This window comes from Sturnus vulgaris, chromosome 26 (assembly GCF_052056855.1).
Source record: "Sturnus vulgaris isolate bStuVul1 chromosome 26, bStuVul1.hap1, whole genome shotgun sequence".
NCBI classification, from domain to species: domain Eukaryota; kingdom Metazoa; phylum Chordata; class Aves; order Passeriformes; family Sturnidae; genus Sturnus; species Sturnus vulgaris.
Window position 1 is genome coordinate 3237369 of NC_142268.1, and position 19207 is coordinate 3256575.

At 42.4% G+C, this 19207-nt stretch overlaps 1 protein-coding gene across 9 annotated transcripts in view; it reads left to right on the forward strand.

Annotated features, from left to right (window-relative positions):
- The window catches only part of MYO9B (myosin IXB), a 41710-nt gene that overhangs the window by 12058 nt on the left and 10445 nt on the right, over positions 1–19207 (forward strand). For 5 of the 9 annotated variants that reach the window (XR_015808497.1, XM_014882982.2, XM_088179101.1 and 2 more), the window contains exons 4-25: positions 3869–3963; positions 5226–5288; positions 5413–5512; positions 5653–5753; positions 5965–6094; positions 6550–6639; positions 6870–6986; positions 7268–7402; positions 9231–9352; positions 9916–10057; positions 10290–10485; positions 11526–11601; positions 11998–12087; positions 13123–13233; positions 14268–14307; positions 14766–14888; positions 15316–15396; positions 15568–15678; positions 16182–16304; positions 16793–16942; positions 17066–17232; positions 17773–18717. Coding sequence is in view for 8 of the 9 variants with exons in the window: in XM_014882982.2 (XP_014738468.2) it covers positions 3869–3963; positions 5226–5288; positions 5413–5512; positions 5653–5753; positions 5965–6094; positions 6550–6639; positions 6870–6986; positions 7268–7402; positions 9231–9352; positions 9916–10057; positions 10290–10485; positions 11526–11601; positions 11998–12087; positions 13123–13233; positions 14268–14307; positions 14766–14888; positions 15316–15396; positions 15568–15678; positions 16182–16304; positions 16793–16942; positions 17066–17232; positions 17773–18717 (3308 nt within the window). In the remaining variant the exon portion in view is untranslated. The remainder of the gene's footprint in view (positions 1–3868; positions 3964–5225; positions 5289–5412; positions 5513–5652; positions 5754–5964; positions 6095–6549; positions 6640–6869; positions 6987–7267; positions 7403–9230; positions 9353–9915; positions 10058–10289; positions 10486–11525; positions 11602–11997; positions 12088–13122; positions 13234–14267; positions 14308–14765; positions 14889–15315; positions 15397–15567; positions 15679–16181; positions 16305–16792; positions 16943–17065; positions 17233–17772; positions 18718–19207) is intronic. The other 4 variants (XM_014882984.2, XM_014882977.2, XM_014882979.2 and 1 more) reach the window with 2 other exon arrangements.

Here is a 19207-nt window from a genome sequence, read left to right on the forward strand (position 1 = left end):
TGAAAATATTTGGGGTGTCATAATTCTTCATGTATTATTTTGAAAATCATTGCTTATTCCCATTTGGATGTGTTCTTGATTTCTCAATGATGCTGAACCAGTTTTTGGAAAGAATTAAGGCCAAATAAAATGGAAATTCCAACAGGAAGCTTTTATTTATTTGTCTTCTAAAGAATTATTATTGACAGCACAATCAGGCAGAGGGGGGGAATCAGATTTTCTAGAACTTACCATATTTAAAAACTATTAAAATTTAATCATAGCAAGTTTTATGCTTTACAGTTCTGTGGAGAAGAGCAGAATTTGCTGCCAGCTCTGTTTCTGTCATGACAAGTCCTCTGTGCTCGTGGCTTTGGGATGAGATGGGCTGGAGCTCAGTGGAGCTTCAGCTCTGATTTTTCATTTCTTTTTGCCATCAAAACCTGCACATGCACCTCGTGGGTGCAGCCTGCTCTGTTCCAGGGAAAATGCTTGTTTTGTGTCCATTATCTGCATGGGTTTGCTTTAAGAATTGTAATCAAAGGAGGAATGGAATTTCCTTTTTCCATTTGCTTGCATGCTACTGGTTTTTCTGGTAGAAACGTGATGCTGCCTGCTTTTCCTGCTGCACACAGCTCTTGGGGAAAAATCACCTCGTTCTTCCTTCAGTCCTGCCAGGGGGATTGCTTGGAGTTCCCAGGGCATCCCCCAGCAGGAGGAGTTGCAGAATTACCCTGAACGCTGCAATTTCCTGTTGGTGAGTGGATATTTGACAGAATGGTTGTAAGGACCACTGTTAAACCAAGTTCAGCTCTGAAGGAATCATTTCCTCTGCCAGGGTGTGGAATTTGAGTCTCCCCTGTCCTTTGGCACTTTAGGAGCTGGGTCTGTGTGCAGTGCTGGTTCTGCCATGGAGCTGAGTGAAAACTCCCAATAGCTTTTTCAGATTCTGGCAATTCTTATGAAACAATTACATTTTTGTTGTGTTCCTGAGGTACATGTTGAGAGCATGTGTGTGAGGGTTGGGGTTTGGTTGGGGTTTCTTAACAAATAAAAGGAAAATTTGGTGATTTTCTGCATCTTTTTCTATCTATCCCTATTGTAAGAGTTTGAAGTGTCAGGCTCCAGTTTCTGCCTCTTGCATTCCAAGGTAAGAGATGGCCTGAATGATTTCCTGCCTCCCAGAATAGGCTGTCCCAGCTCTGATTCCTGCTGCCATTGCTCTGCTATTTTTGACTCACCCTGTTTTATACAGCTGGTGTTGTGCATTGGAGCGATTTAGTTTTAGTTTTTTGGTTTTATTTGCCTTCTTATGAACTCACAAGGGAAAACAGTAAGTGGGTTTGCTTATATAAAGAATTAATTATTTTTAGCTGAAATTTTCTTGTCCCCTCAGGTCTTCTGAATTTATTTTGTACTCTTCAAAGTATTTTGAAGAACACGGTAACAGTCATTAAAGTTAAATGTTACAAAAAAAAAAAATAACCCACCCAAAATGTTACCTGACTTGGAATGTTCTTTAAAAAGTTGTAGATGTTTAAGGCTGTTCTGAGGAAACCAGTACATGAAAAGTTTCCTAAAAACTGTTAATATTAGATCAGCTTTTAAGAATTTGCTGTATGCTTTGACTAAATACCAGACACATGAGATCATAAGAGCCTTTAATTTTAAACTGTATTCATTGCTTACATGAGTAATCACTAAGAAAAGTTTTTCAGGAAGCCTGAGTTATGGGATTTCTTAACTCTATAATGCCAAAAATATTTATTAATAAAAAATATTGTTGCAAATGTATCTGTAGTGTGATTTGGCTTCTTGGACATAACTGGTGATAGTTCATTGGTGCCTCAGTTGGAAAACTTCATAAAAACGTTTTCTGGGATGATTTTGCAGTCCATTGCTCTGTAGGCTGGCAAAGTTGAGTGCAGCAGATTTCCCAAAGGCAGAATGGGAAGTTGGATGTCGTGCAGAGAGCAGGAGCTGAGCCACTGTCCTGGAGAGGAAGAGGGGTTTGATGTACTCACCACTCACTGTGCTGAGGTCACAGGACTTTCACTGCTGGTTTGGCAACTGCAAGGAGCTAACCTGGATTTTATGCATCTATTAATTTGCATATGCATGCAAAATGGGCTCTGAAAAAAGGAAATCTGGGTGATGCATTGGTGGGTAAATGCTGCAAAGAGAGATTGGTGGCTGGGCAACGCTGGCTTTGAAAAATCTGAGTGGGGATGATGTTGGCTCTGTAACATGTGTGGTGTGCTCTTGGAAAATCCAAAGCTGGAGCTCAGCCTCAGCCGTGTGTGAGCATTTCTGGATGCAAATCCTTTCCCTTCAGCCTTGTGTGAGCACTTCTGGATCGAAATCCTCTACCTTCAGCATGTGTGAGCCCTTCTGGATACAAACCCTGTCCCTGCTGAAGCCTGTTGATTTTTCTGGAGTTGCAGCACAGTTACTCTGCACTGGAAAAGCTCCTTGAGCTTATTCCTTTAGGTCAGGAATAACAGTTGCTTGAGGAATTATGGACATTCTCCTAGTTTATAGGAAGTTTTTCAGATCCTCTGAATGGAAATCTGCTGGTGGGAGAGCTTGGAGAGCCTGGAATTAGTGGCCCAAAAGTTCCACTGCAGCACTGCTGAAACCCTTAAGGTACTTATGATAAAAAGTACCTCGATAAAAAAACAAAACCAAAAGCAGAAGAGAAGACTTTCAACATACAGATGATGATAATGAGGGTGTTTTACATGGAAACAGCCCTAAGTGGATGTGCACAGCATGGCTGGGTGTGCACACAGCTCTGTGCTCTGCTCCGGATGTGTGAGTGTCTGTGTGTGGGGGAGGAGATTACACAGCTCCGTGCAATCGTTTCACAAACCATTTCACAAGGGCTCTGGATTAGGGAGGACGATTTCCTCATGGAGGACATCACTGCTTGGAGCTTTCAGAGGAAATATCTGTGGCAGGAGATGCTGGGATAGTCTGTCCAAGCAGGGTGTTTTTGCAAGTAATTGCATTTTGCTGAGGTTTCCTTTAGATGCTGTGTGGTAGAAGGGAACACATAGTTAAGAGTTGATAAAGACATTCCCAATAACTAATGGTACTGGACTTTTACATGTCATAAAGTTCCTTTGTAGATCTTAAGTGTGGCTCATTCAGAGGATTTTGTGTTGTGTGTATTAGCAGCTGTCAGAGGACTCATGATCTGATTCAAGAATTAGAGATGCACAGTTAGAGTTTGTGCCATATGTATTTTTTCTTTCCTAACACCTCATCATAAAACTCAATTTTTCAGTGTTGTGTAGCAGAATGGCTGCCCAATGAGTTGTTCTGTAAACCAAAATTTGTCTGTTTGTCCTTTTCCTGTTTTTTTTTGAATACAGAACTTTGAAAATTCCTGGGCTAACTTTATAAAGGAGATATTAATGTTCTGTCTCTCTTGAAGAAAAGTTGTGTTTAATGGGAATTTTTTTCAGTGGTAGCAATAAATGGGGGAATAGGATGTGGTTGGTGACTTTTGTATGGAAGAGGTGATTTCATGGTGGTTGTGCTGAATGTCTTCTCTGAGGTCCTAATTGTTACTGATTAAGGCTGATTTGCACTCTCTACCTGTGGTTACCTGTCCTGTACTCCTGAAAATATCTCAAAGTGTTATTTCCTTCCCTCAGTCCCACAAATATTCCTGCATGGGGGAAATAAAAAGCAAATATAGTTCTGTGAGGAACATGGGGGCTTCCTAAGCTGCCCTTTTGGTGTTTGTGTGCTGCAGTTCCTCCAATATTCCAATTTATTCTGGAAGCTGAAGGGAATCTGAACAATGAACAGAAGAGCTTGGGGAGCTGAGCATTGACGTATTTAGTTTGATTGAAAATTAACTCATTTTGCTTTATTGCAGGCATTTGGAAATGCAAAAACAGCACATAACAATAACTCCAGTCGATTTGGGAAGTTCATTCAAGTCAACTATTTAGAGAATGGTATTGTCCGAGGGTAAGTACAGGCTGAGCTGATCTGGGGGAGATCTCTGGGCTTTTAGGAACTGGGAAGCCTCTGTTGTACATGAAATGCTGCCTTGTTGGAGCTCTGCTCATATGAGAATAGCTTGATGCTATGGAGTTTAAAATTCTGTAACTGAGCTTTGTGGAATTGTGAGGTGATGCACAATATTCTGACTTTGCTGTACAGCTGGCTCAGGTTAAGAATCTGCTGCTGTATCTTTACCTTCATGCTAAATAAAAATAGAATTTACCTTCATGCTAAATGAAGGCTTTTGCATAACACTCCCTGCCCTCTCCATTTTGCATTAAAAAACATAAGATCTGAATTTTTAAGAGAAGTGGTGAGAAGTGAAATAGATTTGAGGAAGCCATTTTAAAGAAACAGTTTAAACATCAGTTAGAGAAATAAAGAATGCTATAAAATTATCAAATGTGTCTGCTTATATCTGAAGGTCTTAAAATATGAGATATTTAATGTCTACATTTGCTGGTTCTGAGGGACTGTGGAGTGTCAGGAGCAGTCCCTGACCTTTATGCTCCAGTGTTTCTTTTCTTTGGATTTCTTCTCATTTGCAATAACATGAGTGTCTGGGAACTCTGTGCCACATGTGCCTTAAGTGTTATTCTGAAAGAATTTCACTTATTTTCAGACCCAGTCACACTAGCTCACAAGATTGGTACAATTTAAATACTTTTGTTTTGTCTTCTGCCTGAGAAAAAGTTGCTCAGACTTTGTCCTCAATCATTGTACCCCTTGTCAAGGACTCAGAATTATTGTTTAGGTTACTTTGTCACCCTTTAGGGGGTTTGCTGGCTGGCTTCCATTCTAGGCTGACGTTTTCACTGACAAGAAAAATCCAGCATTGTTGGGATGAGAATCAAAACAGATATCTGGGATATTTCTGATATTGTCAGATAATTGTTAATCTTCCAGGATAACACATTACCCTTCTGTGGGTCTTGTTTCTCGTGGCAATTTTCATCAGCACTTTCCTTGCTTGGTCTGTCTGTTTTAAGTTAACTGCATAAACCCAAGCACTGCAGAGAGGTGTTCCTGGGGTATTTCTTTGTTCCACTCACAATATAAGGCCTACTGAAATTCTTGGTTGAGATTTAAGGTGGTGTCTGAGCTCTTCTCTTGCACATTTCAGTGCAGATCTCATTATTTGAACTCCCTTGGCAGTTGCTGTCTGATGTTTTCTGAGGTCTCTTCTTTTTGCCCTCATGCTTATTTTGTTTTCTGTGGCTCCTTAGGGCTGTGGTTGAAAAATACCTGCTTGAAAAATCTCGTCTGGTTTCTCAAGAAAAAGATGAAAGGTAAGAGAGAAATACAGTTTTCCAAGAGAATTAAAATCAATGTAGCAGTTTAAGAGCATCTGAACTATATAGAATAAAAGAAAATTCAGTATATTTTCATGAGAGAAATGTATTGACTTTGCAGGAACTACCATGTCTTTTATTATTTGCTACTTGGAGTCAATGAGGAAGAGCGTAAAGAATTTCACCTCAAGCAACCTGAAGATTATTTCTACCTCAACCAGGTAATCTGTGATTTACCAATGCTTTGGTAAGGGTTGTCTGTGTGTTGTGTCAAAGGTGAAAGGAAGGAGAACAGATTACACTGGGCTTTTTGTGATGTTTGGGTTTCATTCTTTGCCTTTTTCTGGATTTCTCTTTGCAGCATAACTTGAAAATTGAAGATGGGGAAGATCTGCGACATGAATTTGAGAGGTTAAAACAAGCCATGGAGATGGTTGGCTTCCTTTCAGCAACCAAGAAACAGTAAGTGGAGTTCTTTGAGCTTTTGTGACTGGCAGTTATTGTTCATGGGTTGCAATGAGCAGTTGGGATCGTGTGTAGTTCTGTAGGGAACGAGGAGAGCTGAGTGTTTGAGGACTTAGAGACTAATTCTTGAGGCAGAATGAGGTCTGCTAACCTGTTATAGTGAGCTCTCTTAAGAAAAATTCTGACATAATTCAATTTTCTTCTTTAGGATCTTTTCAATACTTTCAGCTATTCTGTATTTGGGCAATGTCACATACAAGAAGAAAGCCACAGGTCGGGATGAAGGCTTGGACGTGGGACCTCCTGAAGTGTTGGACATTCTTTCCCAGCTGTTGAAAGTAGAGTATTTCTCTTCAGCATTAATGTGTGATACACCAGTTTGTCATGTTCTACCTCAGCATTTCACTCACATATCCCAATTGCTGTATCTAAATCTCCTTTGTGATACTTCCACTATCTTGTGGGAGGGGAAACATGAAATCAGTGAGATTATTGGGATTGGAGATGGACTATAACCTATAGCATGGAAATAGAATTTGTTGATTCACCAATCACAGAGATGAGCAAGAATAGATTCAGTGTAGGTGTGTTCTTTGCCACCACAGGCAAACATCTGAGTGAATGTAAACAAGATAATTCAAACCAGTTGTAGGACTTGTAAAGCTACTGATGGATGATAAATGTGGCTGCTGTCAAAGAGCTTCTCTGAAGAAGTTGTATGTCCACTGCTACAGTCAAATAACTCATTGAGGAGCTTGATGGTGACAGCAACTCTTGTTCTCTCATTTTGAAGGTTAAACGGGAAATCCTGGTAGAAGTGCTAACAAAAAGAAAAACTGTGACTGCTAATGATAAGCTTATTTTGCCATATAGTCTCAATGAGGTGAGTAAAAGAACACTTGTAGAGTGATTTTTAAATGACTGAAACTTGCTGTTTTGGATTTAAAAAGCTATTATGCTACACTTTGACATTTTGTGAGGGGTGGTTGGAAAGTTAGAAGCTTGAATTAAAGGCAAAACCCTCTGCTGGGGTTGTTACCTGTAAGTGACACTGGTTTGAAATGGAAATTATTATTTTTTTGAACAAAATTCTGAAGATTGCTTGATCTGCAGGCAATAACAGCTCGTGATTCCATGGCCAAGTCCTTGTACAGTGCCCTGTTTGATTGGATTGTTCTGAGAATCAATCATGCACTCCTTAACAAGAAGGACATGGAGGAATCTGTTACAGTAAGTCTCTCCCAAAACCAAGTCCTTGCAGGCAGTTGTGTGTTTGGCCCTAGCAGTTAATGCTAGAGATGATGTGTTGTGATATCTGGGATAAATTTTGATACTTCTCAAACCCATGGTAAATTTCCTGGTAATATTTATTCATCTCTGTTTTCACAGTAGACAGAACTATTAAATATTTAAAATCTTTCAGCACAGACTGCAGTGCTTTCTGGACTGTTTATCTGTTGGGGGTTAAGGCACTGACAAACTGGTAACTAGATTTCCACATCTTCTTTTAGTGTCTGTCCATTGGTGTACTTGATATTTTTGGATTTGAAGATTTTGAAACCAACAGTTTTGAGCAGTTCTGTATAAATTATGCGAATGAGCAACTTCAGTATTATTTCAATCAGCACATTTTCAAATTGGAGCAGGTAAGAAATGAGAGTGGCTGAAGTGAAACCCGTTTTTATCAAGTGTTTATGTATTATGCAAACTTAGCCTTTACTCTGTAAAACCCCATGGCATAACTGCTTGAATATTTCTGAAAGTCTTTACTTTTAAAATTTCTTCTTTCACTATTGCTGTTCTTGTACTAACGGGGTTTTTCTTCAGAGGGCTGGAACTAAGTTTCTGCTTGACTGCAAAAACTAAGATAACATTCAGGTGATCCCAGACAGAAGTCAGCTAAAACTGTGAACTTTGGTATTGGAAGTCTGTAGGTGAGGGGTTGGATTCAGGTGTTTTTGTTGTAATGGTTGGGAAAGAGCTTCTGTTATTTTTGTCAGCCTGTAAGTATTTAATAACCAGTCTTTGCTGCCTCTCCCACCCAACTGCATTTAGGGGACACAGCTCTGATCCTGGTTCTGAAATCCTGGTGTCAGTGGTTGTTGATTGACTTGTGTGCAGATGGAGTCATCTGACAGAGCACTCAGTGCTGCAGGAGCCCAGGGATCCTGTTCCTGCACTGCCTTTTGGAGGGGGCTTTGCTCCAGACTTGATTTTTTCCTGCTTTGTGCAGAAGTGTGGTTCTCAGGTCACTGCTGAAAGGAGTCATTCTCTAGTATGTGATACTTTGTCAACAACTTTAGGCAAGCATTTTAAAGAAAATAAAATTACCAAATATCCAAACTTTGTGTGTAAACATAATGTTGAGGTCCCTGTTTTGTAACTTAGGACAGAATTGGCTATCCAGGCTGGCCAGAGTAAATAGTTACATTGTCTTCTTTCTTTTTTTTTTTTACTAATGCCATTTTTCCAAATAAGCTTAATCCTTGAATGACCCATTTCCTGTATCTCTTGCAGCCTAAGGGCCCTCAAGGGGATCTCTATATCTTTTTAAAGAAAGGCTTTTTTGTCTGTGGAAAATGGCATTTCAGTTCTGTAACACGGTGTGCACTGTGTTGGGCAGACTGAATTCCACCTACTTAAAAATAATGCATTTATCATCATCATCTAGAACATGAGAGGTGCTCTCTGTCCTTTATTAAACATAAAACTTACTTAATTTTCTGTGTGATTCCTTTTTTTACTTTATCATGTTTTTTAATTTTATTACCTTATCATTAACTTTTTCCTGTGGGTATTTACAGCATTAAGAAAAGCTGGCATTTGGCTTCTGTATCTTAGTGGAAGCTTGTCTTGTCAAGCATTTGAGGGATTGTCACTCCAGCAGAAGAGCTTCATGTTCTCTTGTCAGGGAGCTCCAAATGTTCTGAGCCTAAGCAGTAGCCATTGCTTCCGTGGGGAAGTTCTGGTGCTGATGTTGTGGAGGCCTTAACTGCCTGTTTAGAAACTTCTGTTATTTCCTCTGACAGTGCAATGTGAAAACTCTGGAACTTGATATTTAACTATTCTCATTTCCCATAATACAAAAATTATGGAAGAGAAAATAGACTTGAACTCTTCTATGTCTGCCCAGTTGTACTGGAGTGCTGTGGATGTCGTGTCTGACTCCAGGGTCGTAGGCTGCTGATGGCTGGGAAGGCAGAGCACAGCAGAACATTCCTTTCACAGCTTTGGTTTTGAAATAGTTTTTTCAAACAGACCCTGCTGAGTGACGTGCCTGAGGACCTTTGATCTGTGCCACTATGCCTGTTCTTCTGTTCTTATTTATAAGTTCTCCTTATTTTTGTCTCTGCTGCCTGAACTAACAAACTCCACTTGCTGTAGCTTTCCAAGGCTGTGTTTTAAGCACTTAGACCACAGGACATCAAAGGTCAGGGCACTGTACTGATAAGGGAATTTTCTTGAGCTACACAGGAGGAATATAAGAGTGAAGGGATCACTTGGCACAATATTGACTATACTGATAATGTGGCCTGCATTCACCTAATCAGCAAGAAGCCCACTGGCCTCTTCTATCTTCTGGATGAAGAAAGCAAGTAAGCAACAAACATCTTCTGAAAAAACATGTGTGGCTGGGGGGAGGAAAGGACAGGGAAAGAGAACAGAAATACAGCCCTTGAAAAAAAGAGGAATGTTGTGAGAAGCAAAAGGTTATTTATGACTTTGATTTACACTGGTATTTGCTTCTAATGACTCCAATATGGTGGTAAAATACATTGATGCTAAAATTGAACTTTGGCTTATGCAAACTTAGGAACTTCCATGTTTGTGGTTTACCATGGAACTGCAATTAAAGTAAAATGCATGTCTGTAAGTCTTTGTAGCAAGTGTGGTAAATAGTTAATGTGGTCCTAACTAAATTTGGCTGGTGAAGGGGGAGGAAAAATTGATGTACACTTGAAACATTTGAATATTCTGCTGTTTGTGGAGCTGCTTGGTTTGGGTCCAGAAATTGAGCCCACCTTTAAAATTCAAAGCAGGTATAGAGATCTTGGACAGTTAATACTTTTCACAAGGAGCACTAGGCATTCATTCTGTCACCCTAATAAATATGCCTGTATTTGAGAAACAGCTGATCTCTTTTGTCTTGTATTCCCAGTTTTCCACATGCCACCAACCAAACTCTACTGGCAAAATTCAAACAGCAGCATGAGGAGAACAAGTTTTTTGTTGGAACCCCAGTGATGGAGCCTGCTTTTATTATTCGCCACTTTGCTGGCAAAGTGAAATACCAGATCAAAGTAGGTGATAGATCTGATGGGCACCAAAAAAAATTACTTGCCTTTTCTGGGAGTTTATTGTCAGGATGTAGAAAATTTGCTGGGAATGGGCTGGATCAGAAGGGTTCTCAGAGGCACTTTGGGTTTGCCTTTGGGTGGTGTTGGCTGGAGGGCAGCCCTCGCTATTATTCTGAAAAAACAAAACACAGGGAGCTTTCCCGAGAGCTCGCGGTTCCACGTGCCTGTTTTGCAGGATTTCAGGGAGAAAAACATGGATTACATGAGACCCGATATCGTGGCCTTGCTGCGCAGCAGCGACAGCGCCTTCGTGCGGGAGCTGATCGGGATGGACCCGGTGGCCGTGTTCCGCTGGGCCGTGCTGCGGGCGGCCATCCGGGCCATGGCCGTGTTCGCCCAGGCCGGCCGCGAGAGGGCCCAGAAAACGGCAGGTGGGGCTGGGAACGAGAGGGGACGGGGCTGGGAACGAGAGGGATGGAACGGGGAACGGCGGGTACGGGGCTGGGAACGAGAGGGGACGGGGCTGGGAACGAGAGGGATAGAACGGGGAGCGGCGGGGATGGGGCTGGGAACGAGAGGGGACGGGGCTGGGAACGGCGGGGATGGAACGGGGAATGGCAGGTGGGGCTGGGAACGAGAGGGATAGAACGGGGAGCGGCGGGGATGGGGCTGGGAACGGCAGGTGGGGCAGGGAACAAGAGGGGACGGGGCTGGGAATGAGAGGGATGGAACGGGGAATGGCAGATGAGGATGGGGCTGGGAACGCCGGGGATGAGATTGGGAATGGCAGATGGGGCTGGAAACGAGAGGGATGGAACGGGGAACGGCGGGGATGGGGCTGGGAACGGCAGGAGTGGAATGGAAAACTGCAGGTAGGGCTTGAAAAGTGCAGGTAAGGTATGGGGAAGTGCATGTATGGCATGGGAAACGGCAGGTAGGGCTGGAAAACTGCAGGTATGGAACAGAAAACTGCTCTGAAAACACTTTATACTCTATAATTGCTCTGCTGGCAGAATGAGTTTGTGGCAAAACCTCATCAACCAGACACCATCTTTGGTGCTAAAGGCACATGGGGTGTGGAAATGGTTTAATATTCACACATGGAGGAGATTGTCACTGTTCTTATCTGAGGTCATTCAGCTTTCCTCCTCCAGTCAGTGCAGCATTTCCAGCAGGCTGGGACTGACTTGAAGGTCTGTTTGTGAAGGTTGGGAGTGATAGTTCTGATATTCTCATCACTAGTTTTGATCTTAGACCTCTCTGAAGTATCAAATGAGTATTCAGGATTAACTACTAAATTTGAGCAGCTGCAACTTCCTTTCTAGGAGAAGGGAGTTTGAGCAGAAAAGTACTGTACCTTGATAAAGGACTGGATAACAACTCCAGGCCCTTTGCAGTTGGTGGTTTGTTTGGGGCTTTCTGCCTGCTCATATCTTTGTCAAAATGCAATTTTTGGGTAATTTCCTGACAGGAGTGGTACGTCAAGGACCCAGAGTTCCCCTTGGAGAACTCCAGAGATCGAATACGCCGGTAGAAAAAGTTTATCGGTGAGAAACACATCCTTAACCCCTACAGGGAAAAGCTGGATTACTGAGTTGGAATTTCATATATCAAATCTCAACTAGATCTTTCCACAAGGAAAGCAAGTTTTATTTCTTCTGCCTTGTTTTCTTTGGCCTTTTTAATACCATCTAAACAACACTCTAGCTTTTTATGTAAGAGCCAATGCTACCACATGCTGGGGACAGCCTCAGTTCCATTTACCACTGAGTTTTTGAGTTCTCTGTGTTTGGTGTGAGCAGCTTTTAGCATTGTGTGCTCCTCTGCAGCCAGTGTGGGTCACTGAAGGGGGCAGAGGCAGGGCCAGGCTTACAGAACTGTATCTCTGCAGGGAGATTTGCCTTTCCATGGATATTTAGGCTTTGTACGTGTTCCTTTTGCAGCCGCTCAGTGCTCGATTTCTCATTTGATTGTTCTGAGGATTTCGATATAAATGCTTTTCAAGACATCATTTCTTTTTGTGAGAACAAGAAGTAAGTAGCAAAAGGCCTGAACTCCCAGGCCAGGGAGGCACATTTCCAGGACACAGTGACTTTCTCAGTGTGCTCTGGGTGACAGTGAAGCCATAGAGCACTTGAAGTAGTGACTTCATGCTGCTTCCTAATTACTGCATCCTGGAAAGGCTGTGTCACTTGAGGAAACAAAGAACTAAATATCCAGTTTGGGTGAAAGGATTGGTCACAGCTTACCAGATCTGTTTCCTTAAATATCTTAAATCTTGATACTCAAAGTTCAGAGGTACCCAGGGAAGCAGCAAACCTGTGTAATAATGCTGCTGCCTCTGTGAGCAGCTCAGAATGGGGAGAGCATCTAAGAGTCAGAAGTGATTCTTACACTTCTGTTATTTTTGGTTTGTGCCTCTCTGGAGAGTAAAGAAGGTAAGTTCTATGCCAGGACACAGCACTTCACAGGCACAGTGCATGCTTGAAGAATGGAACATGCCACGAATTAAGGACCATCCCAGGCTTACTTTGAAAAACTAAACATGAATAAGTTTGAAATGGAAATGAAACCCAAAATTTCTTCAAGTATCCATCTAACAGCTTGTTTATAACTTACCTTTCTGATGTAAGTCTTTTTAAGTAGCCTCATTTTAGTAGTCAAATCTCTCTCTATAAAAGTGTTTACTGTTGGTTATAAAGAAGCTTATATCTGCCTGAAAAGGTTCCTTGGCTTAACCAGAAGAGTTCCCTGCTAAGTGCATTTTACTAAATTTTCCTCCATTTTCTCAATTGGTGGCTCAAGAATTTACATTGAAAGGTAGAATCAGAGAGTAAGTTGAGTATGAGACCCTGGCAGTTAAATTTTAGAGCACTGATGGAGTAGAAAGTTCTGACTTGTCATCAAAATCATTCATGTTTAGGAAAAAGTAGCTGGGATTGACCTGCTACATTTTGGCACACACTTGGTGATGGAACCTTTTGGGGTTTTAACTCCTTTTCCCCCCCCCCTCTCTCATGGCTGTGTATCTCTGTTTGGCACCTGTGTTTTGCTGTGGATCATTTTAGAGACATGCATGACCAAATCATCGCCAGTATTAAAGGACTGCCCTGGCAGGGTGATGATCCCTGTGAGCTGCTTCGGTCCCTCAGTCAGCTTCAACACCGCTCCCACCTCCTGTGAGTGCTCTGGGTATTGCTTTGAAAGTGCAACAAGAACCAAGCAGTTATTCCAGTCCCTAAAAATTATGCTTGTGCCAAATTTGTCTTTTGAAAAACACTAAACAAGGCAATTAAAAATAAAACATCCCTTCTGCAAGTAGGCTGTAGAGAGCACCTTGTTGCTTCATTGCATTAGCTGAAAGTTAAACCTGCATCTTATGTGAACTTGGCTTAAAAACTCCCAAGTATGTACTGTGAGCTTGTCCTTGCAAAATACTCAATAGTGAGATCTCCCACAAGGTGTGACAAATGTTTCCTGAAATTCAGGGTGCTGATGCTGGATATATTCCTGGGTTTAGACTCTTTACATCTGCAGTCCTGTGCATGTGTAAGGGAATGAATCTGCTCTGCTGTATAATAATGTAAACTGGGTGGCTCAGAGCAGGAGCCTGCCCTATATCACAGAGTTAGCATGCTCAGAGCCAGCAGGATGTGACTGCAGCTTCTCCCTGAGAGCTTCCACTTCTTCACCTTGTGTGTGTGGGTGAGAGCTGAGCCTGAGGTGTGTGTCCTGCTCAGACATTCCAGAGTTCCTGGTGCTGGGCATGCATTGTCCTCCTGGGAGCAGTTGGGTGTTTTCAGAGGTTCTGGTGCCAGCAGCTGTAGCTTCTGAATTGAGTATTTTTATTTGATAGTGCCTTTGTGTTATAATGGGTTTAATGACCATACAGTTGCTAAAGAGAGTAACTCACACCCCAGTAGTTGTACAACAGAGTAGTTTTGAATAGCTTTGACTTCAGAGAAAATGTTTCACTTTTGAAAGCTTTCAATACCTACAGAGTTTATTAAAAAAAAAAATTCTTGTTGAAAAGCAGTTTGCATTTCTTGCATTAATCACTTGTGAGATGTGCATGAACACACTCTGGTGCTGTTGTGCTCATTTTCTTCTGTCCTTCACCTTTCCTCATAAATTGCACCAACTTATGGCTTGCTGAAATAATAAAAAATCATGTGTATTTTTTTTTCTTAAATGATCTTTAATATTTTAACAGGAAAAGTAAAGGTGTCAAGCAAAAGCAGATAATTCCCAAGGTAATCAGAAAATTTAGATTTCTCTTGGGTTTGGGCTTTTATGCACTGTGAATTTCATTTTGATTGACAGAACTCACTTCACAGCTGTTTTATATTGTAGGAAAGTTGTGTTATTTATCCTGACAAGTTAAAATATAGGTGAATGTTCACTTTAATAAGAACTACTTAATTAGACAGATATGGAGATGCCATAAATGCAAAAAGTCACTTCCAAGTCAGGGAAGCCAAATGCAGTGATTGTGATTCCCCTTGTTCACCTTACACTCTGGGCCTGGGGCAGTGGAACAGTTTCACTCTTAAGAAATGTTTTGGCCCAAAATAGAAATAATCATTAAATATAACATGCCATTGAATGTGGAACTCTGGGTAGCTGGTGTCATTCTGACTTATTTCAGACAAGATATTTCCCTTTCAGTTGGAAGATTTGCACTTGGTTGATTATGAACATTTTCTTGTAGAACTTGCTGGATTCCAAATCTCTGAAGCTCATCATGAGCATGACCCTGCACGATCGGACTACAAAGTCCCTTTTGCACTTGCACAAGAAGAAGAAACCCCCCAGCATAAGTGCCCAGTTCCAGGTAGGTGACACACCTCAGGGCACAGGCCCTCCTGGGCTCATCCAGGCTGGTCTTGCTTGGAAAACAAAGTGGATTTTATTCTTATGGTTTTTTTGAAGTGGGGTTTATTACTTGGTTAAAATCAGAGTACATTTTGAGTTGCCATTTATGCCATGAAATGTCAGTTCTCTGTACTGATCATTCTTGTGTACAGATCTAGTGATACTGTGAGAGCATGTTCAAACCCTGCTTTAAACTCTCTTGATGAAAACTAAAAGCAAACACCAAACACAAGGATGTGCTGAGCAATATGGGAGAATCTGTTTGGATTTTGTATAGCCATGAGACCTGAAACAACCTGATTCCTGAGGCAGAAGCTGTCATGTTGTCAAACACCACTCCAAATGCTGATACCTGAAGAAAAACCTTTGTGATTGTTTCATTTCAGGCTTCACTTAACAAGTTGCTGGAGACACTGGGCAGAGCTGAGCCCTTCTTCATCCGCTGCATCCGCTCCAATGCAGAGAAGGTGAGGCTGAGATCCAGGGCTCGAGCCTTGCAATCTCTTTATTTAACTTATTCTCTGTCACTCTGTGTGCAGGTGAAAGGTAACCGAAGTGTGGGAAGAAACCTGCTGTCCCTGTGACAGCAGCTGGGCTGCTCAGGCTCTGACTGGCCGTTTTCTGGTGATGTTTTACAGAAGGAGATGCTCTTTGATGAGAGCTTGGTGCTGCAGCAGTTACGGTACACGGGCATGCTGGAAACTGTGCGGATCAGGAGGTCTGGCTACAGTGCCAAATACACATTCCAGGTACAGTGGGAACTGCAGGTGAATTGTGCTTTCAGGAATATCTGCTCTCTTGGGAAAACATGTCTTGTGTGTCTCTTCATGTGAGGCTCATGACCACTTGGGATGAGCTGTAAGAATGCACTATAGTTTTGAGAGAGCCTGCATGGTAAAAAGTCATAGTTAAACTATTCTGAGTCATCTGCCAGGAAATTCTTCCTGGTTTTGTGAAGGAAAACATTGTGAGTGCAGTCAGTCAGTGCTGCACAGTGCTGTCTCCATGTGGGAATTAGTTTTCTGTAAAACACTCAGGTTTAGAGCTCACTTCCAGGTGATCTTTCAGTTAACATGAGGCTGGCTGTAGCCTGGATTTTACATGGAAAAATAGCTCAGTTTGGAATGAGAGGTAAGTATTTTCAGATCCCTGTAGCTTAAGTGTCTTAAATAAATTTCAATTTTAGAGTTAAAACTCTAAACTTGGGAGTTGCCTTCTAACTTTGGTCTCTTACTGTCTCTGCTTTTTACAGGAATTCATTGACCAGTTTCAGGTGTTACTACCCAAAAATGCCAAAGCCTCCAAGGAAGACATTTGTGTTTATTTGAATAAACTAAAACTGAATGAAAACTACTATCAAATAGGGAAGACCAAGGTCTGTGAAACTATCTGTAAGGCAGTAAGAAACACTGCTATACACTGCAAAATTCAGTGCAGTACATTTACAATTGTTACTCTTCTCTGCTTTTTGTACCTAAAGTGGCTATTTTAACTCTTGCAAGTGGTGACACAGAGATTGTACTTGACCCCTTGGTTTTGACACCAACCTGGTTTCTTGACTACAGTACAAATCTATGTTATATAGATAGTTTGGCAAATCGTTGCTATTGGCATTTGTCAAACAGGTCGATGTTAGCATTTGAGAAGGATTCTGTGATTTGAAGGCTCTAAGGACAGGTGTAAGTTTTAGAATCTCAACTCTGAAATTTAAAAGGGCTTTTTATTTTGGGCAAGCTGTCAGTCAGTAAGGTTTGGTGTAGTGGTACCAAACAATTACCTTACCTGTTATCTTATTATAGCTCTAGTGGGGGATGAAAGGCTCTTGTTAACTTCTTCTTGATGAACTTTTCTTTACCTGAACAGGTTTTTATGAAAGAAGCTGAACGACAGATACTACAGGATACACTACACAAAGAAGTGATCAGGAAAATCATCCTCCTTCAGAGCTGGCTCAGGATGGTTTTGGAAAGGAGACGCTTCCTCAGGCTGCGGCAGGCAGCCGTTGTTCTCCAGGTACCTTTGAGAATCGCCAGCCTTATTTTCCTAAGAACAAACAAAAAACCCAAACAAACAGTGTCATGCAGCAGTCCCCACCTCGAGGCAGCCCTCCCTCACTTGAGCACCGTGTGTTTGCAGGCGTGCTGGCGCTCCCGCTGTGTCAGGATGGCTCTGCAGAGGAACAGCGCTGCCACCGAGATCCAGGCGGCCTGGAGGCGGCACCGGCAGAGGAAACGCTTCCTGCAGCTCAGGACCAGAGTTTGTCTCCTGCAGGCCCTGCTCAGGGGACACCTGCAGCGAAAGAGGTACGGGGGAAGGAGCAAGGGGGCATGAAAACTTCTGTTTAATCACCTGGCTTCACTTGCCAAGCTCAGTTTGTGTGTTGGGGTGACTGAGTCAACAGTTTGGTAAATTGTTGCCCAAGGAAGTTGAGCAGGAGCCCTGGAAGTGTCCAAGGCCAGGTTGGGTGGGACTTGGAACGCCCTGGGATAGTGGAAGGTGTGTCATCCCCATGGCAAGGGCATGGGAGTGAGATGTTCTTTAAGGTCCTTCCCAAGCCAGACCATTTTGAGATTGTATGAACTTCAAGGTAGTTACTGCCATGTGATATTTCAGTCAGTAGCAAGTGGCAGTGGAGTGTGGTAAGTGCTCAGAATTGAGCTTTGTTCAGCTGAGCTGAACTGGTGCTGCCAGTCCTGACAAGCAGACTCCTCCCTGCAGTTCAGCTGGGACCATAGGTATAATTTGGGTCTGTATTGCTATTTGGGCTGCATTTAAGCAGATGGTGGCTTTTTTAACCCTTGGGCATTAAGGATTTGTGTTTTCATATTAAAAATTCTTAACAGATACCAGAAAATGATTCTAGAAAAGCAGAAAGCTGAAGAAAAGCAGAGAGAAATGCAGGAAAATGAAGACAAAGAGGATGATACAAGCAAGGACGAGCAGAGTGAGCCAGCAACAGATGAGCTGCCTGTGAAACACGAGTCAGAGCCAGGTCAAGCTGTTGAAGACGAAGATCAAGCTCAAAATGAACAAGCTGAAAACCTGAGCTCATCTGAGAAAGCCACATTACCCCAGAAGCACACGGTGGAGGGCTCGGAGAAAGCAGCCAACAGCCGGGAGAAGCGGGAGTCCCGTCGGCAGAGGGGGCTGGAGCACAACGACTTGCAGAACAAGCATGTGCTCCTGTCCTTTGAAGGACCATCTGTGCTGTGCCACGAGGAGCAAACTGTTTCTGAAGAGACCCTGGAAACTGCTCCAGAGCCAGAGAAATCCACAGCACAAGAAGATAATGTCCTTCAGGGAAGCAGTGAGGGAGAGAAAAGTCCAAGTGAAGAAAAAACTCTTTCAGACATTCCACCATCAAATGAGATAAAAGAAAGTGGTTCTGTTCCTGAGGAACCACCTAAATCAGAAGCAGAGGACACAGCAGCTGACAGAATGAAAGCACAAGGGAATCAGAATAACCAAATAAAAGGCAGCCAAAGCTTTACCTGCCCTGAAAGGCCAAAAGATCTTGCACTGAATGTTTGTAACACACTGTCTGCTACTGGCAGCTTTCGGGGCCCTGCTGACTGCTGGGCAGATAAAAACAGGCAGCAGAGGGCAACCAAAGAGTTGGACAGCCCCACTTCTGCAATCCAGAGATACGTGGATGACCCAGAGAAGCTAAAATACAAGAGGGAGAAGTGGAAAGGAAAGAGACAATCTGATGCTGGCCAGAATGATGTGCTGAGTCAGTCTTTGGATGGAAGGATACGTGTGGATAAGTCTCCTCAGGGTCAGCTAGAGTAAGGGCAGCTTCCTTTTTTTTACTTCACAGAAAACAGTATCTGTAATGTTTAAAAATCGTTGGAGAACTCCTGAGAGCCTGGGCCATGTTATGGGAGCAAAGAGAGTTGTGAACAACTCCTGCTTTTCCTTGGCTCCCAGTCCTGCAGTGAATCTGTATGGGCAGAATGTTTTCAGAAGCTCACAAAAGATGCAAAGCCTGCCTGGCTCTGTTAAAATGGAGACTCAGGCCATTAGTTGAAACAGTGTCTGGAGTTTATTTTCATGTGTCTTTTGCCCATGGAAAATAAGGTTTTAGTGACTTGCAGCTTGCAAGCATCATCCCTCTGATATGGCAGGAAATCTGACATTCCCATGGTTTTCAATGCAGCACATTTTGCATTTAAAAGTAAATTGCAAGAGCTGATCAGGGTTCTGACTCAGATCTAGTGTTGATATGTGGGTTATTTAAAAGATGTGAAGAGGCCACAGACTTTATTAAAATACATA